This window comes from Tiliqua scincoides, chromosome 3, assembly GCF_035046505.1.
Source record: "Tiliqua scincoides isolate rTilSci1 chromosome 3, rTilSci1.hap2, whole genome shotgun sequence".
Taxonomy (NCBI): Eukaryota; Metazoa; Chordata; class Lepidosauria; order Squamata; family Scincidae; genus Tiliqua; species Tiliqua scincoides.
The window spans coordinates 236590499-236617595 of record NC_089823.1 but is presented as its reverse complement, the minus strand read 5'-3'; the positions used below and the strand labels follow the sequence as shown (position 1 = coordinate 236617595).

The 27097-nt window shown below is 49.2% G+C and overlaps 1 protein-coding gene across 2 annotated transcripts in view; it reads right to left on the bottom strand.

The window, feature by feature from the left end:
• Window positions 1-11356: 11356 nt before the first annotated feature.
• EIF4E2 (eukaryotic translation initiation factor 4E family member 2) overlaps window positions 11357-27097 on the bottom strand; it is a 28103-nt gene continuing 12362 nt past the window's right edge. The window contains exons 4-8 of one of the 2 annotated variants that reach the window (XM_066620324.1): window positions 25579-25683; window positions 25144-25296; window positions 24919-25055; window positions 14896-14974; window positions 11357-11796 (exon numbers count right to left, since the gene is read on the bottom strand). In XM_066620324.1, the coding sequence (XP_066476421.1) occupies window positions 14929-14974; window positions 24919-25055; window positions 25144-25296; window positions 25579-25683 (441 nt within the window). In that variant the 3' untranslated portion in view covers window positions 11357-11796; window positions 14896-14928. The remainder of the gene's footprint in view (window positions 11797-14895; window positions 14975-24918; window positions 25056-25143; window positions 25297-25578; window positions 25684-27097) is intronic. The other variant, XM_066620325.1, reaches the window with a different exon arrangement.

The window sequence follows — 27097 nt, the reverse complement described above, 5'->3', positions numbered from 1 at the left end:
CTATCTACGCCACTGGCAGAAGGGAGGTATTTGTGATGCATATGAGCATTCTGATCAACAGTCGTGTTGTAAACCAACTGGAGCAAACACTTTCATAAACCCCACGTGTGAAAACACCCCTAGTGTCTTTGCTGGTCTCTACCACTGCTGGTCTCCCTCCGTGCCAGGGTATGGTTATCATCAGTTAGAATTACAGCCCCGGACAGCGTCCTATTTTCTCTGTCAGAACAAAAGCCAAGGGAGGAAAAGCCTGCCTGCCTGTGCTGTGAGTGCATTCATAAGGACAGCCATAATGCATAAAGACATCATGCAAGTCAAAGAGTGCAGTGGTGACACTTGCAGTAGAATGAGCATGCATGCAAAGTGGCTGCAGGAGCATGCAGAATGTGCTGGTATTTAGTGATCAGCCTCTGTTTGGTAGTACTGTACAGCCATCCCTACAAAGGTTCTGGCACCTTGCATTGAGACTGCATCCATCTGTGTTCTCTCAGGGTCAGATGGATAGTCTTGATCCAGATTGACAGCGCAATCCTAGGCATGTCTATTCATAAGTAAGCCCCAGTGAACTCAATGGATAAGAGTGAATAGGATTGCAGCCTGCGTCCCCTGAGGCTGCTATTTGCTGTATGTAAAATAACTCCCACTGGTGCCAATATAATTCCCCCCCCCCAGGCAAATAACAACCACAATGTAGGTAAGGCCAGGCCGGGGCAGAATGTTAAGAATCCTTCCCTCTTGCTATTCCTGGTTCTGTTTAACAGGGGACCTCATCCAGCTGCTATTGACTGGATACCAACAAGCACATGAGCCCCAGTGCTTGAAGGAAGGTCTAGTTTCAGCCTCCCCAGGTGGCAGCAGACTGAGCTCCAGTTTCTTGTCTTGATGCCTTGGTCGGTCAAACAGGGACTCCAACTTCCACAGCATGCTCAGCCTCCATTCAGACTTGGGAGCATTCCCTTCTCAAAGAAATGCACTCTGTACATGCTCAGGAGAAGCTCTGGCCCCTTAGGCCTTATTTAAGGTTGGGAATTATGTACCACTTTGGGGAGGATTGTTCATGCTCAGAGGCCCATAGACCCAATCAAAATTGTCCATTCCCCACACTGTTGCTTGTTGAAAAAGAAAAATTTCACTCATAGGATTTCCTGTCACATCTGGTTGAGTCTAAGGTGGCTGGGGGGATAGAATAACACTTTCTAGAAGTGATGTATGAGGTCAAGAAATTAGATAGGAGATTTTTTTTCTTTTATTCTCAATTACTGCCAGAGTTCTATATGATCCAGTGAAACAGCAGATACAGGTCAGGCAAAGGCAAAATCTTCACACAACCCATCATTTAATTTATGGCTTTCATAAGATGTGGCAATTGGCCACTGTCAGTCTAGGGGAATTAGGCAAATCCCTGAGCAGAAGAGATCTTATTGGTCCTGATAGCTGAACTGAACCTCCAAATTCAGGGGCAGCTTCCCTCCATATCAGCTTCTGAGGACCAAGAGCAAGAAAGGGTTGTTACCTTCAAGGAGTGCTTGTGGATTTCCTAGAAGTATCTGTTTGGGGTCTCAGGCAGGGCTCTTCTTATTAACCATGATACAGGTCCAACCTTGTTAAACACGGATTTTTTTATACACGGCTTTGACTCAACACGAATGGCCATTGCAAATGAGAAGGAATGTGCTGATCCCTGGAGAAGGGGAAAAATGCATCCCTTTAAAATCACAGTTTAAAAAACTGCTTTTCTTACTGTTGTAGAGACAGTCACACAAGCAATCATTTCATTCTTCAGCTGAGCCAGGCAAAGGAAGGGCGAGCTTTGCATTTCTAAATGCGATTACCTCTCTACAACAGTAAGAAAATCTGTTTTTAAACCACAATTGTAAAGGAACACACTTTATTTGTTTTAACTGCTCTGATTTAACACATTTTTGTGATATCAGCGGAATCAGAGTCCCAGAATCAAACCCCTGCAGATGTCAAGGCAGGCAAGACCTTATTCCAGTGGTTTTCAAACTGGGGCATACGATGCCCCAGCCTGAGGGCCCTGGCCTCTTTCCTCTTAAGTGGCAGGAGCAGGCAGCAACAGGATCCCCAGGATCGAGTTGCTAACAAGGCTGCAGGGACTGGGATGCATTCACCAGTCCCTGCAGCAGCGTCCTGGGGGTGAAGGGAGCCCTGTGCGAGCGGAGCAATCATGCTCCACTTTGGGTTTTGCAGAGGGGGGTGCGATTGCTCCACTTTCACTTCTACTGAGCTGGGGAGCCCTGCTGACACTCACGCAGGGCTCCCTGCACCCCGGGAAGGCTGCTGCAGGGACTGGCGAATGCATCCCAGCCCCTGCAGCCCCGTTAGTGATGTGATCCTGGGGGTCGTGTCACTGCCTCCGCCCCCGCAGGAACCTACAGCGGTGCAAACTCTCCCTGAGAGTTTGAAGACTGCTGCCTTATTCAATTAGGAGCAATGGAGGGGAAAGAAACCTGAAGTGTGTCTTTAAATCTATTTTTCCACTTTTTTTTATCCACAGATTTTTTTATCCACTAGGGACGGGACGGAACCCCAGTGGATAATGAGGGACGACCTGTATTTACAAATTGAATCTCTGCACTCAAGAGGCAAGATATATACCTGCTTGCAAGCTTCTTGGAGACTTAGGCTAGGACAGAGGTTCTCATACTGGGGTGTTGCAACAGCCTGAGAACCTCTGCCCCCTGAAGGGGTGGGGGAAGGGAAGGGCAACAATATGATCCCCAGGATCTGATCAGGGGTGATTTTCACTTACCTGAGCCAGCTCCTGCCTCCTGGGGGTATGGGGAGCCCTGCAGAAGCCTCTGTACACACTTACCTCAGTTTTCAAACTCCCAAGGAGTTTTGAGAACCGAGGCGCTAGGGCTTCACTGATGTAATTTCTAATTGGGAAGGGCCCTTGTCTTGTTAACATCCCAGGAGTTTGTGCCCTAAAATCACTATGTTCAAGAGGACTAGTCACCTTGAAAGCTCTGCTCCAATCCTACCAGCAGTCAGGGGACTCAGTGCCCCCTCTTTTTCCCCAGCACTCCGCAGATAATGCCACGTCCTTTCTTTTGTCCCAAAGCTATTTCCACTGCTGCTTTATCTCACTGGCACAGCCGGTCACAGGAGTGGAGCATTCGGACAGGCTTTGGTTCCTGCTGTCAGGACAAGGCCCTGAGGCCAGAGCGGCTCTGATGTCTCAGCCTGTTGCTATTTTGTTCCTGGAACTTGGCCAGCCTTGTCAAAACAGAGATGCTCTCGGTGGAGTCCTCTTTCAAGGGGCTGCCAGGAACTCCAGCCAAAATCCACTCGCTTTTGCTCTCCGATGTGGTGGCAGGTGCCGCTGGCCAGCCGCAATAATGACAGGGAAGGAGACAAGAGCAAAAGATGGAGATAAGCCCCGTCCATGAGATGGAGAGGATCTGGTTGTGTTGCGCCCACATGCTGGCAAGGTGAGGGGTTCAAGGCAGCTGTCAAGAGATGATTCAGCTGCAGGAACAGTGTGTTTGTGGCAGGCTGTTTATGCACTGAACAGCTCTCCAAGGCAGAAGGGGAGCCCGAGGGGGGGTGCACAGTAAGTGCTGCAGGCACCACAAAGCGCCCTGTAAGCAGCCCCTCCTGTTCACCATCATCTGGGCCATCTGGGGCAGCGACGGCCATGTGCAGGTGCTCCGCCACCCCTCTTGCAGCTACGCCTCTGGCTCCCTGGTTCACTCCAGCATCCAGCTGTTCCCAACATGCCTGGTCAGAGCTCTGGGGGCCCCGCAAGCAGGGCACAGAGGTGAGGGGCCCCTTGCTGCTGCTGGTCCCAACTACAGGCACCCGGAGCATCACCACCCCTGCGCACACAGGCCTCCCTGCTCTCCTCCGCTGTTTCTGCTCCAGCCTCTGGCGCCGAAGGGAGGGCGAGGAGGCCCTGCGTGCCCAGCTGGCCTCAGGGCATGTCCGGCACTGCCACCCACTGGAGTAGCCAGAGGGGGGCAAAGCGCTGAGCCTTGCAGGGAGCCTCCCCGCGGCGCACAAGGGCCCCTCCCCCTGGAGCCATTCCGGGCGGGGGTGCAAACGGAGGCGCATTTGGGCACCTGCTGAACCTGGCGCCTCGCCCCCCCGGCTACGCCACCGCGACTCCTTCTGGAGGAGGCGCTGCGAGACTCGGCGCCTCGCCTGTCCCTCCTGAGCGCCCCACGCGCCTTTCTCTCGGTGGCGTAGCTGGAGCGGGGCCAGCCTGCGTGTCCACCCCCAGCTACGCCACTGCCTTCTCTGCCTCGGGGCAGCGCTGCTGCTCTCAGCCGCACCAGGACGGAGCGCCCGCCCCGCCGCTTGAAGAGCGCCTGCGCGCGCCTCGTCTTGCAGCGCCAGCCGGCTCCGCGGGGGTCTCGGCCGCTCCCGAGGGCGGGGGTCGCGGTTCGAGGCGTCCACGCGCTGCGCAGGTCGGCTGGCCGGCCCTCGCTGCAGCACGCGGCGGGAAGGCCCCCGGGGGGTGGCGCTGCCCTCCGGGTCGCTCTTTTGGGAGGGGGCTCGCCCCACGGCTGCCTCGTCTGCCTCCCTTCACACCTGGCTCACCCCACACCTGCTTCCCCTAGCAAGTGACTGTGCCTTTCACAGTGGGGAGGCTCTGCCTCCCCCCACACCTGCTTCCCCTCACAAGTGGCAGCGGTTCTCACAGGGGGGAGGCTCTCCCTCACCTGACCTCACACCTGCCTCCCCTGACAAATGGCAGCGCTTCTGGGGGGGGGAGGTGCTGCCTCACCCTCCTCACCTCACATGGTGGTGGCACTTTTCAGAGGACTCCGGTGGGGAGGCTGTGCCTCAACTGCCTCACCTCACACAGCCTCGCTTCACACCTGCCTCACCTCACAAGGTGGTGGTGCTTTTCAGAGCACTCCGGTGGGGAGGCTCTGCCTCACCTCACATGTAGCAGCACTTTTTGAAGGGCTACAGTGAGGAGGCTCTGCCTCATCTGCCTCAGTGGTTTTGTTTCTCAATTTTCACTATTCCCACATTCCTTACATTATTCATTAATTAAAATGTGATTAGTTTCTTCATTATTACTTCCACAGTTCCCATTCATGTATTTTAAAAGCAGGAGCCTACCTTGAAGGGCCACAGCAGCAGGTTTTTTCTTGTCTTTTTTTGCATTTTGAACAGTCTTGAGCTGTCTTTTTCTACGTGTCTTAAAAACCAGAGAAGACTGTACCACCACAATCAGTCGCAGTTGTTCTATCGGTCCCAAGAACTCATTGCATCACTCCCATGATGGACCTCCTTCCATACCAGACCATACAGAATAAGGGCCCAATCCTATCCAACTTTCCTGTGCTGATGCAGCCACAATGAAGCCCCAAGCTAAGGGGAAAACTGTTCCCTTTCCTTAGCAAGGCCTCCATGACCCCTTCACTGCAGTGAACTCCCCGTTGGCTGAGCTACATCAGCACTGGAAAGCCGGATCGGATTGGGCCCTAAATTACAATATCATATCCACAGCCTAAATGCAGTGACATCACTAGGGTTGGTGTCACCCCCATTATTTTATTTATTTAATATGTAACAGTACAGATCACCCAACAAATCAGTCAAAAAACCAGTGGCCAACTTGATGACATTCACATAACTGAATAAGAGTTCTAGTATTAGTTGTGAGTGTGGTGGTACAGTCTTCTCTGGTTTTCAAGACATGTAGAAAGAGAATGAACTGAGAACAGAATCGCAAAGACATTGGATGAAAAAGAGAGTCAAATCAACAAGAGTGGTCAACAGTATCAAAGGTGGCAGAGAAGTCAAGAAGGGTAAGGACTGAGTAGAGCTTTGGACTTGGCAGTGAGGAGATGTTTGGAAAGGCTGAGAATCAGCAAGCCGAGAATCATCAATAATTCTCTCTGTCTGAGAACTGCTCTGGTGACCCAGAGAGTCACCATCTAGGCCCTGCTTCCAGATTTCCTGGTTCACGTCCCATGGCTTGTTCTAGAATGTTTGAGCATGCAACACTAAAGTCAGTGCTACTCTAACAAGTGTATGGTCTACTTTACAGATACTTGCTGTGTCGTGGAGCTCAACATCCACTTCTGCACGCCCAGCACTCACATTCTGTCCAACTGGATCAAAGAGGTGAGCCAATGGGGGAGCCTTCCCAACAGAGCAACAGGAAGAGGGGGCAGAGTGGAAACATGGAAGAGAGAAGAATGGTGGGATAGAGCATCTCCGTTGCTCTAGCCCAACACTCAGCTCTCCATCATACTTCCAGGGAGACAGCAAGGGTAGCATGTGGTCCCTGTCATGCTTGTTGTGTCAAAGGACAGAAGTCTGTCCCTGCTGGCTGAGAGCACAGCAGGTTCGCTTTGTCCAGCATCCTGGGAAGCCGACAAACAGGGAATAGTGCTACCCTAGAGTGGAGCCAGTACCACAGCTATTCTGCCCCTGAACATGGAGGCTCCTTAAAACCCTCAAGTAATAGCTCCAAATAGTGCAGGGCAGGGACATCTTTTTATAGGTGGGAGAGACACATTTGAAGATTAACTCGCTTCTGTTATCTGCAGGCAGAAATGGTACAGTCCTGAAACACATCAATGACTCACATGAGTCCACTGATGGCTCAGCTGAGCTCTTGGAGTCATGCCCTTTTCTGGCAGGCTTCACAGTGTCGCTTCTCTTGCTGCCTCTCCTACTGGACTGGTCAATGCCAGCACCAGATTGCTGGAGGCCATAAAGCCCCTTCCCTGACTGTGGATTGCAAACCTCCTTCCTCCACTTCTTGAGCCACTTTCTCTCAAAGTTGAAAAACTGCAGCACATTCACCTTTTCTTGTAGGAAGTGCCATTCTTGTCACCCTTTTCTGGAGCTTTTCCAGCTTGATGAAGTTCTTTTCAGGATGGAGCAGCAAAAATCAGACCCGTCTTCCAGCTGCACGTGCCCTGTCGCTGGATGCACCAACTGTTTTATCCAGTCCCGTGTCCTGAGAATTCTCTACCAAGCACCTGCCCACAAGTGCCAGAAAACCCCAGTGCAGTGACTCCAACGATGACAGTGTAACGGTGCCCCTTGCAGGCTACGTGCTGCAGGTAGAGGCCTTGGACTGGATCCCGTGCAGCAGCCTGCACCTTCAGAAGCAGGGCCTGACTTCACTGGTGCCACTTTAGCTCCGACCAGTACCCCTTTCTCTGGCCTGTACCCCTTGGTGCTAATTGGCAACTCCCCACAAGCCACACTGCAGCCCTTTTGCATGCTGGGATGTTGAGCCTTCACATAGTATGCAAGATGAACTCTGCATTGTCTAGAAATGTGCAAATCTTGATCATTATTTCAAGATATGAGAGATGCCAACGATCATGCTGGGAGGGTCCAATTTTAACGAGGGCCAGTTAAATTGCTTCTGGAGGGTGCATTCAGCCCATGGGCCTTGTGTTTGACACCTCCTCTCTAGAATGTCTACTCATGTCTAAGTTTCACTCGGCCACAGCCTCAACCAGCTTCAAATAAAACATTTATGGCTTCCAGGTCTACAGCTTTGGTTGATCCCAGCTGGGGAATTAGTGATCAATTGCCCAGTGTCAGTGTCAGTTCCTGTGAGGTGGGGTGGCTTTTGTTACCAAGTCCCGTCCCCCCTGGTTCCACTTTTCTTTTTAAAATTGGAATAGAGAACCTCCAGGTACAGAAGCAGTGTGCCTCTGAGCACCAGCAGCTGGGAGGAGGCAAGGCCATAGGGAGAGCCATCACTTTTCAGCTCTGCCTGATTAGCTGGCTAGCTGGACCGGATCCAGGAGGGCTCTTGCATTTCCAAGACCAGCTGAGTGCCTCAAAAAAGGCAGAAGAAACAACAGATCAGGACAACAGGGAGGGAAGGGGGGGCGGATGAGCCAAAGGAGAGCCAGGATAAGGACACAGGCGCTAGAAAAGCGAAAGGCTTTCAGAGGCCTTCACTGGATGAAGCAGTGGCCAGAGCAGCTCTGGGCTGGCACAGGCCCAGTTAAATGACCACCACCTAGTGAGGGCTTTTGCTATTTTCCGAGAGTGCTGAAGGTTGTGTTCAACCCTCACTGAATCAAAGCCTGTCTGTGATGGAGAAGGGTGCTATCTGGCATCCTTTCCAGTATGCTGCTTTTCTGCCTGCAGGGATTCTTTGTGTGTGGTGGATCATTCCATCCTGTGACCTACAGTTGGAAGCAGGGATGTGTAGTGTGTGAGTGGAAGGTGAGGCAGAGGCACCCCACTGGAGTCCTTTAAAAAGCACTACCACCACTGCTGCCATGTCAGGTGCACAAGCACTCACAACCCATGCGCAGAGCATGTGGGCTGTAAGGGCTTGCCTGCCTCACAGCAGCAGCAGCAGTGGCATTTTTTGAAGGGCTCCAGTGGGGCAATTCTGCCTCACCTGCTGCCCCCCCACACTGTGCGTCCTTGGTTGGAAGTGGCATGGGTCTACTAAGTGAAAACAGGGCCAATGATTCCTAGCCATGCCTGTGTCTGTGGAGAGACAGCATTGTTTTTAAGTTGTTCCTTTGAAGCTTTCCAGAGTACTTCAAAGCTGAGCTGAAGTGAGGCACAGAGAGAGAACTGAAAGGAACCTTTGCAGACCAGAAGTATCCTCACCTTCTGGATGAGCCTGTCTTCCCAGGCACAGCTAGGAAAGACCCTTTTGGAAACCTGGGGAGCCACTGCTGGTTTGTGTAGACAACACTGAGCTGGATGGACCATTGGTCTGACTCAGCAGGGCAGCTTCATAGGCTCATTCTTCTCTTCCCCATCCAGTCTGGTGGCAGCAGAAGCAATGTGATAAGTGATGGGGGCAAGGAGGTTCAGAGGGCAGGCCTACCAGCAGAAGCAATCTGAATGGGTCTGCCATGGAATTGGGCAGATTGGCAACCCCTGCTATTATACCACCCCAAAATACCTTGTATGCATATCAGTGTGCATATATCCCCCTCACTCACTGCTTAGGGCAACCCTCATCAGCTTGCATGTGCCGGAGGCTTAGCGGCTAGTGGTTTAGCCCCAACCCATCATTGCTTACCAGGGCACCTGCAACAGCCAGCTGGTATAGGAAAAGCAAATACTTGATGGCAAATAGATTATGCAGATGGGGGAAAGGATATAGATGAGTTCTGTCCTTAAGTCTGGCCAAACCACCGATGGAATCGCTATTCATCATAGACCCTCTTTGACACCAGTGAACAGTCTTCAGTGATTGTTCTGGGTGTGTGTGATTGTGTCAAAAAAACAATCTAGATAAAAGTGTGTTGCGTTCATTCTTTAGAGAATTTGTTATGCACTCCTTCCAGTTGTCTCCAACCCCTCAGCCCTTGTTTAAAACAGTAACACTGGCCAGAGGCTGGTCAGACACATGATGCAGCCTCATGCTCAGGACTCTGTGCGATTAAGAGAGAAATCTGCACCCTGGGAAACTTGATGAGCTACATCAATTCTGCAGAGAAAGGATACCTCCCCACCATGCTACTTTTCTATGTTCAGGAGCTACTTGTTTTGCACAGAAGAAACATGTGAGCATCCATCCCCGTGATCTGAAGTGGTACAGCCCACCTTACTGGGCCCCCAGCTCAGGACCTCGTGCATGCCAAGCGTGGCCTCTGCTTTGCATTGATGCTTCCCCATTGCTCCATCAAGTTCCAGCTGACCGCTTAGCTTTTCATTGTTTCTGTTCCACTGCAAAGCCCCCTTTCATTCCAGCTTCAGCACTGATGAGAAGATAATAATCAAATAGACTTGACTGCTCCCAAAAACTCAGAATGGAGAGTCAGTCTCTTGAGTGGAAAAGGAAACCAGAAGGTGAATGACTGAGAAAGACTTTAGCCAGCCCTGAGCTGCGGCTTATCTGCAAGGTAGGCGCTGCGGGATGCGCCGTCTTCATTGTGAACAGCAGGACTTGTCATTTGTCTGGGCTCGTACACTGTGCATGAGAGCAGATGAGACAGCAGCAACTTGTTCAGTGCACAGCTGGGACTGGGAGCGAGACAAAATCCTTAAGTGCCATCATTTGCAAAACAATTAATGCAACTTGGCGGGAAGGAGGCTGCAGCTGGCAGTTTAAGCTTGCCTCATGCGGATGCTTCAGAGGCTTAGAGCACCAAAGTGCTATTACAATGAAGCGCAAATCTCCTCCTGTAACCAATATTGGAAGCGGTAGGGGTCGTGTGTTTAGCTGAATAATGCATGCTAAACACACGGCGGGTTGGCTACTCGCAGTCCCAGGGAAAAGCACAAACCACTTCTAGATGGGGCAGGATGCGAATTAACACAGAGGAGGAGGGGAAGCAAACCTGGGGCAGGGTAGAGGTGGTGGTCATTCATTCTCTGCCAACTTACTACCACTGCCCCTTACTGGCGGGGGCACCAGTAAGTGGTTCAAGATGGCCAGAGGGAAATGCTGCTCTACGATGTGTTCAGCATGACACACAGTGGCAGCGTGCGTGACTATGGAGCTGACGGCAGCAGAGACTGGTATGTGACCCATGAAAGTCAGTGGGGCAAAGCTTCTCACAGGTCCAACCTCAGAGCCAAGTGGCGTGCCCAGTATTAAAAGGCCAGCTGGAACTAGAAGTGCTTGCTTCTTCTAAAACTAAAGGCAGTGAGGCACGGCAACAGAGACAGGGTGCTTAAATCTTTCCCATCATGAGGTTTTCCTGCTGGAAGTCACCCAGTAGCTCTTTACCCCCCAAAGTAGCCCTTTGCATCATGTGCTTGCTTGGAATACAGCCATTGCCATCCCTGCTTTGCTGCAGGGGGGCCAGGTGTCTTCTCTAAGGGAACACTTCTTGCAGGAATGCCAGTTCCCCAGCAGCCAAATGGAAAAGCACAGCACTTTTGCCAAACAATACGATGGTCATGGCCATGAAAGTAGGATGTAGGAACACAGGACATACATTGGTAATGAATGAAGCAATCGCATCCTTCTCTGTTTTCCCAGCATCCCTGCAATTTTCCACAGACACTGCTATTTATAAGTTGCTCTACAGTCTAAACCCTCTCCTTGGCTAATGCTGAGGCACACAACCAGTTACACCACACATCAAACACACTGCCCCCACCTTCCCCTTCCTATTCTGTTGCACCATCACAGTTCAGCAGCACTAAAAGCCTATCCGGTTCGACTGGTTTATTAGCCCAAACAACATTTGCTTCAGTGATGCTATTTGTGTGACAGTGTCTGCTGCCTGGGGAGACTTTGCAAAAAGCAGCTGCAGACGTTTTAAGTGTGTTTGTTTTCACCTGTATAACTGCAGTGAAGCCTGAGAGTCACTGCAGTGAAGCCTGAGAGTCAAGGAGGGATCCCAATTCCCCCATTAAGGGATCCTGAGCAGGTCAGTCCTTCATGTATTAAGACACAACAGCAAGGAGGAGGGAATAGAAGCCTAATTGTTTATTGGCAGAGGCAAAGGGGGGGCACTTGCCAATATCAGGCTGCTTCTGCGGCAGGAGGCGGAGACATTCGTAATACTGGAAGTCCCTGGGCAGAAGACGGCCCTTGGTAGGAGAACCCTGGAATCGAATGGAGGTCAGGCGGAGGCACCCAGGGTTTTGCTGAGGAATGCAAAGTACAGCCACCTGCTCAGCCAGCCAAGATGGTTGGGCGCCAGGTCAGTCCTTGATGCAGGTATAAAAGGCATCCATGGGGCTCTAGGGCCCAGGCAATCCTGCAGCCTCCTCAGCAGGCAGAAACTACAGGGGATGCATGGAGACCCTCCCCCATTTTCTGAGGCAGATTGAAAAGGAGGAACTTGTGCACCGGACCTCCCGCCTCTGCCTCACAATGTGATCTTGGTATTTCGGAAGCTTGAGTTATCCCTGGAAAAAAAAAGGAGAGGAGATTAGTAAATGCAATTTCCAAGGCAGCCATGCTTGATCTATGACGCTTTATAAACCAAACCTGTTCGGTTGTGCCCCCCACCCCCCATGTAGCAAATGTTCCTGAATCTTCACACACAGAGCAGTTGCAACACAAAAAGCATCTCAACCACAGAAAGCCCACAAATCCCCAAATTCAAAATGTGAATTCCTGGGATCCACAAGTTGTGTGCCCTGTTTCTGTGCTACATTTTTCCAGGTATGGAAAAGTGACTCGCACAGGTACAGAAACCTGACAAAAAGTGAATCATGCAACCAGTAATCCACAATAGCATTAGAACTGCAGATGGCCAGAACTTCCACCTCCAAGTCTCAGTGTTTGCTTGCAATTCTCTTAAATTCTGCAGGAAAATGAGATTCTCTTCAGCCCTTTCCTTGTCATTTAACCTCACAGATTATGGCCTTGGTTAACTGTGTGTGCCTGGTGCAATTTAATCCTCTAGTTCAGGGGTGTCCAAACTTTTTGGCAGGAGGGCCACATCATCTCTCTGACACTGTGTTGGGGGCAGGGGGAAAAGAAGAATTAATTTACATTTCAAATTTGAATAAATTTAAATAAATGAATATATTAGAGATGGAACTTATAAGAATGAATGAAGGTCTTGCAATAGCTCAAGGCCTATATAGGGCCTTGCACAAAGCAAGGCCATCCTTTCTTTTGCTGCTGTTGCTGCATCACAGATGCACCAACACCCCTGGAGGATTCAGTACTGGAAGGGGTTTTCCAATGACCAGCCAAGCAGTGGGCCATGAGAAACCCAGAAGATGTCCAGGGGCCCATCTGCCTTGTCCAAACCCATCCAACAAAATGTCAATTTGTCAGTCTTTGCTCAGCCACCAGATTCTTCCAGTTCAAGCCTGCATAGTGAAGAAACAGGCACTCCCTTGGGCAAATACTTGGGCAAAAACAGAGCCACTCTGTTGAATGGAAAGGGATTAACATCTCTTCTCCCGGAGCCAGGGCAGCTATACAATTGCCCCTGAAGGCTAGCATGCCAAGTTCACATCTGTGAAAGGGGAAAGTAGCAACATCTCTGCTTCCTGGTTGCTTTGTCATATGCAGAGCTGGGTTCCAGATGCTTTCTCGCCTTGAATGCCCCTTCTAATGTGCTTAGGGCCACTCTGTGGGTAAAGTCACCCCACATTATTGCCATAGCTCAAGAGAAATGTGTCCCTTGCAAGGATGGCATTTGGCAAATGGAACTGGCCCATTTGGGAAGTCACTGGAAAGCCTTGCTAATAATAAACATGACTTACAGGCAGCACTTCAATCACAATCCTATTAAAACTGGCCCAGCATAACACATACATACACACACACACACACACACACACACACACACACACACACACACACACCCCAATAAACTGACCCCACTTTTGCATGGGTTGATAGGCTGAGTTTACTGACCAATATTTGTGCAAAGCCAAAATGGGTAAATGCTAGAGATTCCCATAACAGCCATTGAAACAGACCTTGAGATGGGGGCGAGCCACACAGCACCTCTTGTAGCCCAGCTCTGAGTTTCATAAAACCCTGTGATATCTAGTAAAAGGACACTGGGCTGACAAAAACAAGAGCTGAAAGGGGGCCCTGCAGAGGCCAAGGGACATGCCCCAGCTCCTGGGTTATGGAGCAATCTTCTGGCCACCCCTCAACTCAGAGTGAGGATGACCATGGATACAAGGTTCACAAAGGCACTGCCCCCCATGAGTTCTTCCATGAATTGTTCCCTTGACCCAACCCCCATAGCTAGTGTCTCTGCAAGCCTTCTAAGAGGGTCTCCCTTGAAAGCCCAGCCTCCCTCACCCCACTTCCTTCTCAGCTTCAGCTTTCACTTCGCCCCAGGACTGCAAATGTAGACCAGCTTCAAGTAGTCAAGTCTGGTCTGCACAAATTTGTGCCCCATCCAGCTGAGAACATTCCACCAGCCACAGACTGCCTGCCAACTTTGCAAACCCCTCCCACACTGTTTCTGCAGTCCCCTGCAGACTACAGAAACGGAAGGTTTGTCAAGCCATTGGTGGGCCCAGTGGTGGTGCAGCCCAGAATGCCACCTGATGCTGCCGCAAGTCCACCGCCACTTCACAATGAAAAAATAAAAGAGCTGCTCACCTCGCTCCTTGCATTTTCCTGAGCTGCAGAAGTGCAGGACTTCTGATTCGATTTCCGAGGAGGGCCCAAAGGAAGAAGCTCCTTTGTTCACACAGTCCTGCATTTCTGTGTCTGAAGAAACTGCCAGGAGCAAGGTATGGAGGAGTGATCCATTTTCTGCTTGCTTTTAGCAAGCAGAAAGTAGATCATTATGGACTGCCCCCATAGCAGGCTGGAGGGAGGCAATGACGGCAACCGAGTCAGGGTAAAGGGCACCCTACACCGACTGCCCTCTTGCCCCCCCATCAGTCACTCATGCAACCTGCATCACCTCATCTGATGGATGGGCCCTTGTTTGTGGCTGATGGATCACAAGTTGGGCTGGGCTGGCAGCATTTGCAGAATTGGGGGCCTTGCTCTCTTCCCACCCTAACAATTGACACCGGCACAACATAAGCAAGCTGAAGACATACCTCTCAGCCTCACGAGGCCTCTCCCTGTGACGCAGTGGCCTTGCAACAGGCACTGCGTGGTCAGAAAAGGGGGCAGATGCCACATTGCCAGAAGATCCAATTTACATTAAGAGATCAATGCAGGCTCACAAAGATCCATTTGCCTGGTTAACTGCCATAAGGCTGGTCTGCAGCCAATCAGACGGGACATTTTACCAACGGGATTTCCCTCCTTTTAGGCCATAAGTGACTGACACAGATTAGTCATTTGCATGTGTGCATCTAGTCACATTTGTGGCCTTGTTTATAAGGCCACCTAAGTGCAATGTTGAAACTCACAGAGAAGTTTGGTCATGAGGAAGTCGGTCTACAAGGGAGGAGTGGAGGTGCCCAGGCTGTGGAGCCAATAGGCTCACCTGGCAGCAGACCCAGGGAGGCTCTGGCTGAGAGGTGAGTCCACATGATCATGTAAGAAGAAAGATGAGGCCCTACCCTGGGTGTGAGAGAGGGAGGGAGAGCGCTCATTCAGCGACCGCTGCTGTTCACCAGGCCATGAAACTCCTCCCAGGCCCTGGCAAGCCAGAAGGGGAAAGAAAAAAAGAGGGGGGAAAAAGAGAAAACAAAAACACAAAAGGAAAAGAAAACAAAAACGAGCACTTCAAACCAAAGGCTTAACTCCGAACAAGAGCTTAGACAATTGTGTGCAATTTTAAGGCACTTGTCTGGAAGGTGCAAAGCACTGTTGGCAGGATGGCATCCATAAGAGTAGAAGCATTGGGCAGCCCAAACAGCCTGGGGCAGCAAAAGTCCACTTGAAAGCCCTTCACTGCTGACTCCGGGGCCCAGGAAGACTGAGCAGGTGTCACAGCATTTGCTCACATTCATCCCAGGTCTCGCCCATTCTGCCTGTCCCCCGGTGGTCTGTTGCTCTCTGTCCACTATTGCTATCCTCTGTACTGAATGGAACACAGCAAATTCACATTGTTCTGTAAAGGCCCACATACACTGATGACATTGCATAAACAACAAAACTCACAGACACGGAGAAATAGAGTTGGTTGCTGGAGTCACTGTAGATGGGTTAGCCATAATAAAAGACTTCCCTCCTATTGCTTTTTCCCAAATAAAGTAGCATGGCTAAGAAAACCTGGGAAGCTACTGATACCACCCAAATGAATAGTATGCCAAAGAATTCCTAGCTTATGCTATCAGGGTCTACAGTTTGGAGTCTGGCTGTCAATTATATATTAAGAGTCCTAAAAATTCATAACACCCAATTTAAATTGGTTGTAACTTATGACTACATCTAGTCACAATGGTCTGACCATTATAATGTGTAATGTCTGGGTCCGCCCTGGGTCCCTCTGGGGAGAAGGGCGGGATAAAAAAAATAGTTTATTATTATTATTATTATTATTATTATGTATTATTTGCATTTGCTGTGTGTTGAGGGCTTGTGTGTTTACTATGAATAAGATTCATGTATTTTAAAATCCTCAAACAAACCAACATGTCATGCACACGTGCAGCTTACTCGGCCCACCTAAGCTCAGTGGGCTCTGCAGAGAAAGTCTTTCCCAGCCTGGACAGATCCTTCTGACTGCAGATGTCAGTAACTGAACCTGGAACTTTCAGCATGCAATACATGTGCTTACCACTGAACTCAGACCCCCACCCCCTGCCCAGCAAATACAGGACATATCATCTCCTCTTCCAACATTCTGAAGCCACATTTGAATGATTCAGACCAACAATGCACTTAGTCCACTGCTGTCCATACCAACTGGCAGCCCAAGCCTGGACCCCAGCTATCCATGTTCTCAAGGCAGAGGTGTTGCCTTGCACCACAACCTGAAGCCCTCTCCCCTTGCTGGTGGCCAAGATGCCAAGAATTTTGACACCTTGCACTGCTGCTGGGAAAAAAAAAACCGGGAGCTCTCACAACCAACAACACTTCCACCCACCTCAATCAGGGCTTACAAGAAGTCTGGGCAATGCATCACTTTGCAGGCTGCACACAAATCTGTTAATAGAGCCATTTTTTGATTGGAAAGGGGAAGCCAATTGTTACCAGTCACATCTTCCCTTAAATCTGCTTTGCTAATGACACCCACAATAAACATAAAAATGCTATCACTATCTGCGGCAAAAGTGCTTTTAGATAAATCTCAGGGAACGGGCCTAATGCCACCTCCATTGCTACTATTTTTTCTCACTGATGGGTAAAGTGAGTAGGAAGGAAAAAAACTGCCACTCTGCAGTCAGATAAATGGAGATTACTTGGAGAGAAGATGCTGAGAGTTCATAAGAAACCAACCATTTTTCACTCTTCCAGAGCAGCACAGGGAGAGAAGCAGTCACTAGAACAGGCAGGATTTGGCCTTCACAACCTCCACTTCACCCTTTTACTCTGTAAAGCTAATTTTTACTATAGAACAACAAGCTTACATACACGTGCAGGGAAGCAAATCTGTCTCTAGCCCATTACTGGCTTGGGATCCCTGCCATCTCCCTAGTTTAAAAAAAAAAAGGATTGCAGGTGGAAGGTCTGGGAAAAACCTTTATCTGAGTCCTCAGAGAAGTGTTGCCACTCAGACTGGGCAAGATTAGGCCAGAGGAACCACTGGTCTCACTCTGTAGAAGGCAGCCTCTAAAGTACTCCTGGAGCAGCTCTCAGGGAAAGGGGGCTTCCAGAAGCTGCTATTTGAGATCCTTGCATTGGGAGCTTTTGCAGGCAGACCATGTGACCTACTGCTCCCATCTTGCAATGGGTTTCCTGCTGTCACTCCTAAGGTGGCAGCAGATGCAAGAGAATCGTTTGAACCCAGTCCACCCTGTGCCTGCTTCCTGGAAACAGGAAGGCACACAGGGGCAACTAATGTTCCGCTTACAACAGCAGCATTGCCAAGTAACGCAAGGAAGGCAAATACCTGGCTAGGCATTCTCCTTCGTTGAAACGAACAGGAGTCATTTCAGAGCAGTCCTGCCTTGCAGAAATCCCCATCACAAACTGTGCCTCAAGATGCTTCGCCTGCTCTTCTACCCTGCTCCTTTTTGTTCAAAAACAAGCCCACAGTTAGATATGGGTCAATGAGTAAGCACACTCCTCACTAGGCAGACTCAGCAGGAGGCTTCCTTTCCCTCTGGCTGGCAGCCTCAGAAGTGTTTCACCCCAGGGTGAGGGTCAAACTGCTTCAAGCAGTGTGTGGAAGGACCTGACATGTCTCTCCTGGCACCAAGTTAGCCCCTCACAGGCTGCAACAACAGGGGCTGTGACAGCAGGGGCTGGAGAAAAGGAGGGGGAATAAGACAAGGAAAGGCCAGCCCAATCCTGAGCTACAGAACTGAGTAGGCACAGGAGGACATGTCTATAAGAGACTATTAGCCATGGCGGCTCAGTGGGAATTCTGAGGCAGCCCCTCTCTGACAACTGGGGACACATGACAGAGGGCAGCAGCCTTCAGGTCCCACTTGTGAGCTTCTCAGAGGCACCCAGATGGCCATGACTGGAAACAGGGTGCTGGCTAGATGGAGCTATGAAGCCAGCAGGGTTCGTATGTTCTCAGCGGAAACTGAAGGGATGAACAGTAGGGCACAGCAAACAAGCACAGATCTGTGACAAAACCAGGGGCTTTTCTCTCACATCCTAGTTTCCCCAGAAGTGACAGCAAGTGTCTAGTATGCCAACACTGGAAGCGCACAGAGGCATTGCCCAGTTTGCCACTCCCTATCACTTATCACAGCAAGAAGTATGGCAGCAAAAATAAAAATAAAAAAATAAACCAGCAATCTCACCAACAAAATCTAAGTCTAAAGATCCACATTTCATAACCAAGCCAGTTGAAGCAAAATTTCCCTAAATTGCACAATTTATCTCAGCCACAGTTTTTCAATCTGTGGACTGCAGAATTACAGGTTTCTAGACTCTTTGGCTAAGGGGTAGCCCTGCATCAGTGTTGAATGGGATTTATCTTGATTTGCAGCACAACCAAGGCATGGGGACACTTCAAAAAATATCAGCTCCTCCTCCTCAGGTCATTTTATCTCCATTCAAGATGAGTGGAAGCCAAGGCGGTTCTGAGCAAAGAAACTGGACTCCACAACGAGGTTCAGGGATAACCTGAGGGTCAATGTTTCACTGGGTGGGGGGAAGGGAAGGGGACTATTCACTGCCTGCATTCCTCCAGTTCCTGCTCTCTTTGCAGAAGCTGACAACGGGGAGGGGAGGCGCGGGGAAGTGACGAGAAGAAAAAAGGAGAGGACTGTTAAGACAAAAACTCTTAACCTCAGTCTAACAAGCACTGTAATGGCTGCTAAGACCGACACTAGACCTGACCAACCATATCATTAGCCCTGCTCGCTTCCTCCTTCCCCTGTAAGTAGCATGATTAGGCAGGGGGTTTAGTCTAGATCAAGAACAAGATGAGGGGGCAGGGTTATCACCCAGCTTTTACCTTCCATTGTAGTTCTATTTTGACCAGCAACCCCGCCACTCCCCTACGCATGCTAATTACCAGTGAGAGGAGAGAACAAATAGGCCAAGGCTAGAAGCATCACTAATGTCTAATTGGACCATAAGAGTAGGCAGGAGCTGAAGAAGTAATTCTAAGTTACCCCCTTACAAAAGTCACAGAGGACTGGAGATCAAATGCTGGAAAGACATACACAGGCTGTGACCATTCCTGGTATTCTCAGGCAGAGTGCGACAGCACAGGGGATAAATGGCCCACGAACCTTATAGAATTCTTTGAAAAGGTCAACAGGCATGTGGATTTGGGAGAACCCGTGGACATTATATATCTGGACTTTCAGAAGGCGTTCGACACGGTCCCTCACCAAAGGCTACTGAAAAAACTCCACAGTCAGGGAATTAGAGGACAGGTCCTCTCGTGGATTGAGAACTGGTTGGAGGCCAGGAAGCAGAGAGTGGGTGTCAATGGGCAATTTTCACAATGGAGAGAGGTGAAAAGCGGTGTGCCCCAAGGATCTGTCCTGGGACCGGTGCTTTTCAACCTCTTCATAAATGACCTGGAGACAGGGTTGAGCAGTGAAGTGGCTAAGTTTGCAGACGACACCAAACTTTTCCGAGTGGTGAAGACCAGAAGTGATTGTGAGGAGCTCCAGAAGGATCTCTCCAGACTGGCAGAATGGGCAGCAAAATGGCAGATGCGCTTCAATGTCAGTAAGTGTAAAATCATGCACATTAGGGCAAAAAATCAACACTTTAGATATAGGCTGATGGGTTCTGAGCTGTCTGTGACAGATCAGGAGAGAGATCTTGGGGTGGTGGCGGACAGGTCAATGGAAGTGTCGACCCAATGTGCGGCGGCAGTAAAGAAGGCCAATTCTATGCTTGGGATCATTAGGAAGGGTATTGAGAACAAAACGGCTAGTATTAGAATGCCGTTGGACAAATCTATGGTAAGGCCACACCTGGAGTATTGTGTCCAGTTCTGGTCGCCGCATCTCAAAAAAGACATAGTGGAAATGGAAAAGGTGCAAAAGAGAGCGACTAAGATGATTACGGGGCTGGGGCACCTTCCTTATGAAGAAAGGCTACGGTGTTTGGGCCTCTTCAGCCTAGAAAAGAGACACCTGAGGGGGGACATGATTGAGACATACAAAATTATGCAGGGGATGGACAGAGTGGATAGGGAGATGCTCTTTACACTCTCACATAATACCAGAACCAGGGGACATCCACTAAAATTGAGTGTTGGGCAGGTTAGGACAGACAAAAGAAAATATTTCTTTACTCAGCGTGTGGTCGGTCTGTGGAACTCCTTGCCACAGGATATGGTGCTGGTGTCTACCCTAGACGCCTTTAAAAGGGGATTGGACAAGTTTCTGGAGGAAAAATCCATTACGGGGTACAAGCCATGATGTGTATGCGCAACCTCCAGATTTTAGAAATGGGCTATGTCAGAATGCCAGATGCAAGGGAGGGCACTGGGATGAGGTCTCTTGTTATCTGGTGTGCTCCCTGGGGCATTTGGTGGGCCGCTGTGAGATACAGGAAGCTGGACTAGATGGGCCTATGGCCTGATCCAGTGGGGCTGTTCTTATGTTCTTATGAGATAAGCACCAATGGGATAAAAAAGCACCACAAGATAAATGGCTCCCTCAATCCCATCCAGGCACTTGGAAGTGTGACCACAGAAAGGGCATGTCTATGGGCTGTCTGCTCCAGTGATCAGCCACTTCCTCTCCTGTCCATGCAACACAGGTGGGTTCAGACCAAAAGATAACTACAGGCGGTTCACGCACAGGTGCTGGTTCCTTGGAGAGGAAAGCCTGTAAGAACATTCAGTTCTCCAGATATACTCAAGAACAAGATATGAAGTAATGGAAAGAAGGATCACCACAGCTGGCAAGTGTAATGGAAAGAGGGGGTGGGGGTGGCAAAGACTTCACAATAACAAAAGGCCCACAGACTCGCTGCCTGGATGCAAGTACATTTCCCATCCGTCTGATAACAAAACACAGCGGCTTTCTCGTCCCTGCAGTTTCCCAGTGAATCAGGTGTACAGTTCCTTATGATGGAGTCCCAGGAAATTCTGAGGACTCTTTGTGCATTTATGGTACAGCTGGAAGATGCACCTCATATTGTTGCCCTTACTTAGCTGTCTCCTATTTTGGACTGGGCAGATTCCATACCTACCCTACCCAAAACTATATGATAAAGGACCTGGAGATTACCAGTTGCAGTTTCATCTGCCCTAACTAAGAAAACAAATCAAAGCCAAGTTCATCTCAGAGGAATGATTCAGTGAAATCATTGCATTATTAGTAAAATAACAGATAAAATACAATAAAATTACTACTATGTGTGTATGGTGGAAGCAACAGGGCCACTGAGAGCTGGGACTGGACCCAGGGCATGATGTCTGATTGCCCCCCCTTCCTAAATTTGTTTTATACTGTATAATATGTTTTCTCTGTAAACCGCTTTGTGAACTTTTAGTTGAAAAGCGGTATATAAATACTGTTAATTAATGTTTTGTCATGGCCCGACCCACCCCACCCCTGGGGGCTAGGGGATAAGAATAGGCCCTCAAGTTTGGCTGCACTTGTCATAAGAGGCGACTAAACAGCCACCGGGTAGATGGGACTCGTCAGTCTGGGAAGGCAGCTCATCTAAGAGAAGGAAACTCTGACCTCAAACCTCCACTGCCTTGTGGCTATATCCAGTTGTGGAAAAGGCTTCAGGAGTCAACCTCAAGGCAAAATCCAGAGCCAGAGTCCCCGAGGCTGTTCATGGCTGAACACAGTCGCGTTCTGGCAACTCCTGCGACACCGCTGGAACCAACCGCATTGGCTTCTACCTTTCCAATGGACCATTCCAGCGACGTGGAGAGGGGGAATTGCTGCATGGGTAACAGTCTATCCTCCACATCTACTTTACCCAGGCTTCGTGCACTGGAGAGGACACTGTTCCAGAACCACCTTTCAGAGCGCAATACCATAGTTTTCCGAGACTGAAGGATGCCAACCCCAATGGTAGAAGCACTTGATTTTTGAGATGCCCCCATGGCCTTTGACTTCAACATAAATACATCTGACTGACAAACACCCTCCATCTTCTGTTTCGAAGTGTTTGGCAACCTTCCTCCCTAAATCACCGCTGACCGCAAGCCTGTGTAATCTTTCACTTACTGTGCAAATAAATACAAACCAACATTCCCCTGCTCCAGCAACTGACCAGTGGTGGTCTTGTGCCAAGTAAAGAACCACGACGATGGGGTGCACACCCCCAGACTCTGCACTCCTCCCTTTCTTTGTCTTATGCTAACTTGCAAGCATGCTCCCAAGTCTCTCTCAATGCCCCATCAGAGATCAACATTGATGGTGACGGGGACTCTGGCTGAAAGACCGGCACAAAGCAAAATGTTTTACATTATTTGCTGGATACTTGTTCATGTCAGCCAGTTCATGTCAGCCAGTTCCTTTCCATAACCTCTCTAGGTAAGAACATTGTTCTTATGGTTTGTGCATGTGCATGTGCAAACGCACATATGACAAAGAAGAAACAGAACTGCTAATCTAAATCAATACTTGAACTTATTGTTCTCTTGTCACTGGATACGGGATGGACAATTGTCCTTCCTTTCTACCATCTTCCCATAAGAACGTAAGAAGAGCCCCGCTGGATCAGGCCAAAGGCCCATCTAGTCCATCTTCCTGTATCTCACAGTGGCCCACCAAATGCCCCAGGGAGCACACAAGACAACAGACATAATCTGCATCCCAGTGTCCTCCCCTGCATCTGGCAATCAGAGGCAGCCTGTCTCTACAACCAAGAGCTTGCACATACCTACTATGACTTGTAACCCGTAATGAACTTATATTTATATTCCCATTTATCTGAGAAGTCATGGTTCCAGTCCTCTTTAGGAGGCCTGAAGGAAGGGGCCACAAAATGGAAATCCTCCACACGCCCAAACAGGGAGTCACTCCTTGTCCACAAGCACTGTCAATCAAAGTATCAGTCCATAATAAATTAACTTATGCTGGGCAAAGAGTTTCAGGGCCCAGTCAGCACACATTGCATCTGGTTTGGGATGGAATGTGGTTCCCTCTCCCCCCAATTCACTTCCTAATGGCCTAATTCTAAGGCAGTTTACACATTCTGCAGCTTTCCGAACAGTAGGTCCATCAGTGGATATTAGCCATGATGGCTAAGGATGAAACCTCCCTGTTTCATCCAGATGTAGGGGAGAGCACCAGGATGAGGTCTCTTGTTATCTGGTGTGCTCCCTGGGGCATTTGGTGGGCCGCTGTGAGATACAGGAAGCTGGACTAGATGGGCCTATGGCCTGATCCAGTGGGGCTGTTCTTATGTTCTTATGTTCTTATGTTCAGAAGCAACACATTTCTGTGTGTCAGAAGCTGGGGACAAACAACAGGAGGACTTTGGCCATCTCCATCAGATCCTGCTTCTCCGAGACAACTGGCAGGTCATTGTGGGGAGATACGATTGCTAATTAGACAGAGCTTTAATCTGATTCACCAAAGCAGTTCTTAAGTTCTCCTTGCAGCTCCTTAGGGAAGATTTGCCTCCCTTCTTGAGAACTGGCCTGTCGATAGTCTGGGGAAAAGGGAAACTGGCCCTGTTCAACAGCTAGACTGGAGAATCTTCTACTACTGAATTCTACTTCTCAGTTGTTTCATCTCCCCTCCTCCTCCTCTGTTTATGTTAATTTTGCAGCATTCACCCACATGACCCAACCAGCCCCCTTTGCTCATGGTGCACTTAAGTGCAAAAGGTTTTTCACATTCCTCACCCCTGATCTGAAAGCTCTTAAATATGCAGCGATCCTTCATCACTTTGCAGGGAAATAAAAGTCATCTTGAACGGCCTGGCATGGTAAACTATAATGGTCTTGTTTAAAATACAGCTGTCCTCTCCATGTTCTATAATCCTCTGTTCTAGTTAAAGAGCTTCTGTCACCAGGGGACTGGGAGGATTTAAAATATGGCATTTATTATGATTAGAAATCATTTGTACAGCACAGTAAATTTACATAGTGCCTTCCTGAGAACATTTATAAATCTAATAGGTCTATAAATCCCTGTTAGCTTCTGTATTTTATTTCCCCAGGAATGCGGTGTATTCAAACAGCACTCCTCTTCTGCCACCTTGGCTCAGAACAGGGAAAGCCATGATCCAATGCCAGGATAGCAAGCACCAGAAGCAGCGATGCTACTTGAGACTGTGTTGGGAGATGCTGGTTCCTGGATTGTTGGGCGGCTGCATTTGTGACGTTTGAATTTTATTGCGTTTACTTATCACAAAGTTTTCTTTTGGTAGGAAAGGCAAGGCTTAAATATTTTTAAACCAACAAGGCAAAATAAATATCAGGTTTGGCCAAGGGTCTGAGAACTTGGTTTTCAGGAATCCGGAAGTATTTATTTAATGCCATTCTTCTACCTGAATATATGCAGGAGCCACCAGGAGCTACTTAAGGAGGTCAGTCAAAACAGACAGTGTTTCTCAGAGACACCCTGCCTGTCACTAGTGACTTTCCCTTTCACAAGGAAATGGCTGTAGTGTTCCAGGAAGTACTGTCAGCTCGTGCAAGAGGACAGTGAGGCTCAAAGGACCCGGACAGCATCTTGCAGGAAGGAAATTCAAGAACCTCTCTTGAATCCTCTGTAAGGGTCTGATGACAGAGGTGCTGGGACTTATCTGATGGATTCCCTGAGGCTCAGAAGTTTGGAAAAATCACTGAGCTAGGCCACCAGTGGCAAGCAAAGTGTAATGGGCAGTGGGCAGATGGGCAGTGGAGCAAAGTATGCCATAGCAAAAGCAACCACAAGGGGTTTGGAACTTTGTTCTTTGTTAGCCACATGAATGGTGCTCAGAGCTTTAAAGTTTAGCACACGTGCATGCATGTACCCTCCCCACCTCTCCCCTACTCATATAGCATAGACCTTACTTCTCTTTTAAGCATTAAAGCTGATAGAAAACAAGCTTGTGGCCGCGAGTGCTCCCCGCTCCCACCCAGCACGTACTTGATGCTGTCTGTGTGTGTCTTATACTCCATGATGGTGTTGGGGGGCAGATTGAGCACTCGCCGCAACGTGTCCCGTATCCGGGCAGTGGTTGCCTGGTCACTGGCGGTCTTGTTCCATATGGAGATGATGTCCTCCTGCAGAACGACCAATGGGAGATGATCACACAAGGGGTTCTCAGTCCAAGCCAGCAGATGCATCCCACAGCTGCCCCGGGTGCCTTACCTGAAACCGGACAGACACTACAGCCCCACAGATTTCTTCCCCCACCATAAATTGTTCTCCCAGCATTGCCAGAATAAGGTTCTCCCAGCATCGAGATGCCAAGCCCTTCCGGAGGCGAATGATCCACTTGCCACCATTCTTGTTGGCATCATCCTGCAGAGATGTTTATAAAGAACTCAGCCCCCTCACCAAGATAGCATCTTTGCAAAGCTTTACATTTTCATTCCAGAGCCTCGAAAAAGCCCCCATTAAGGCAAACTTAACAGACAGAAAGCTGATGTGAAGAAAACTGACTTGTACAATGCCTCTCAGTGAGACTACGCATAGCTCAGCCCCTTAAACCCAGATTCAAGTCTGCTCCACACTGGAAAAACGAACTCACACACACTGCCAGCAGGCACACCTGTGAGCAAGCACAAGTGATTGTCAACTCACCTCCCACATGGGTTTAATGCCTTCTTTGAAAAGATGGAAGTCGCTATGACCGGTCAGGTCCCCAGGACGGACCATGTGACTATAAAACCTCCAGAATTGCTCCACCTGGAATAAAAGTCAAACCATCAAGTCAGACAACCTTCCAGGAGCCAAAAAGAAGTGTCCTTCCCCAGCCAACGCTTCTGGCTGCAAAACAGCAGGGGAGGAGCAGCTTGTGTTGACTGAAAAATTCAAAGATCTTTCAAGCCTCCTGGAGAGCAGCTGAATGCCTGCCCAGTTATCTGGGCCACTGTCAACTCAGACAAGGCTTTAAGTAAGCCCCACCACTGCAGAGACCCTTGGTGGTATGCCAGCTAACTTCAGCAGGTATGTCCCATCTTACAGGCCCCAGGTGACCACAGTAGTGGCCATGGTTGGGATGACCAGTCAAGCATTAAAAAAAAAAAACAATACCACCACATCACCCAGCATTAATATAGAACTTTTAGAATGTCCAATAAACTTCATGTACTGTTGTGATCCTTACAACAACCCACACATAGGCCAGTATTATGACCCCCATATTGCAGAGAGTGGGGGCGGGGCGGCAACAACTTAACTATGGTCAAATGGCGAGTTCATGGTGGAAAAAGAGTTTCCATGATGAACATTCCAATTCATAGCCCAGTCTCTCACCAGCTCTAACACATTTATTAGGATACTAGAAAGAAAAATAAAACATAAAGCTCCTGCCTTCTTGAGGATTTCCGCATCCCTCCCTTCCCAGTCCCAGAAGCTTTACATAGCTTCGTGCTAGATCCCACAAAGACCTCTAATCATCACAGCACACACAACGGACTTGGTGCAATCCTGCCTCCTGGGCACTTGCTATGTTTCCTGGGACAAACGTTTGAGTGTTTGGTTCCCCGAGCCCAACTGTGCTCCTGATGTTCCTGTAGCTTAACTGGGAGGGTAGAGAGCAAAGGTGAAGGGTCCCCATGTCGCGGCCTCTCAGGACATTTGTGTGATGCCTCCTCTTCTCTCACTTCCTTCAAAACCCTGCATAAAACCCACTTTTTCCATGAAGCCCTTAGCACAACCCTTTAGTTCACATAACACCCTGTAACCAATTGAGTACACATAACTGAAATAACTGCATATTCTTCCCGTTTATTCTGTATCTATTACCCAACCCTTTCCTCTCTGGTGCCAATATCTGGACTGTCCGCTCCTAAAGACAGAGACTTGCCCTTCCTTATTCATTGTAAGATACCATGTATGTGGATGGCACGACAATCATAAACTCAAATACATAGGGCCAGGGAGCAAGGGACTCTCGCTCCTTCTAGCCATAATGCAGTCAAAAAAAGGCAGCCACCATCTATGCAGAATTGATATGTCGCCAAGATCATTTCACAGTAACTAATTGAGTTGAAATAATACCCTGGGGTCAACTGACAATATCTGACTAGTCAGTTAGTCAGTTGCAGGCTCTTCTTGCCTCTTGCCAGCTATTTCCTGGATGCCACCTCCTCCTCCT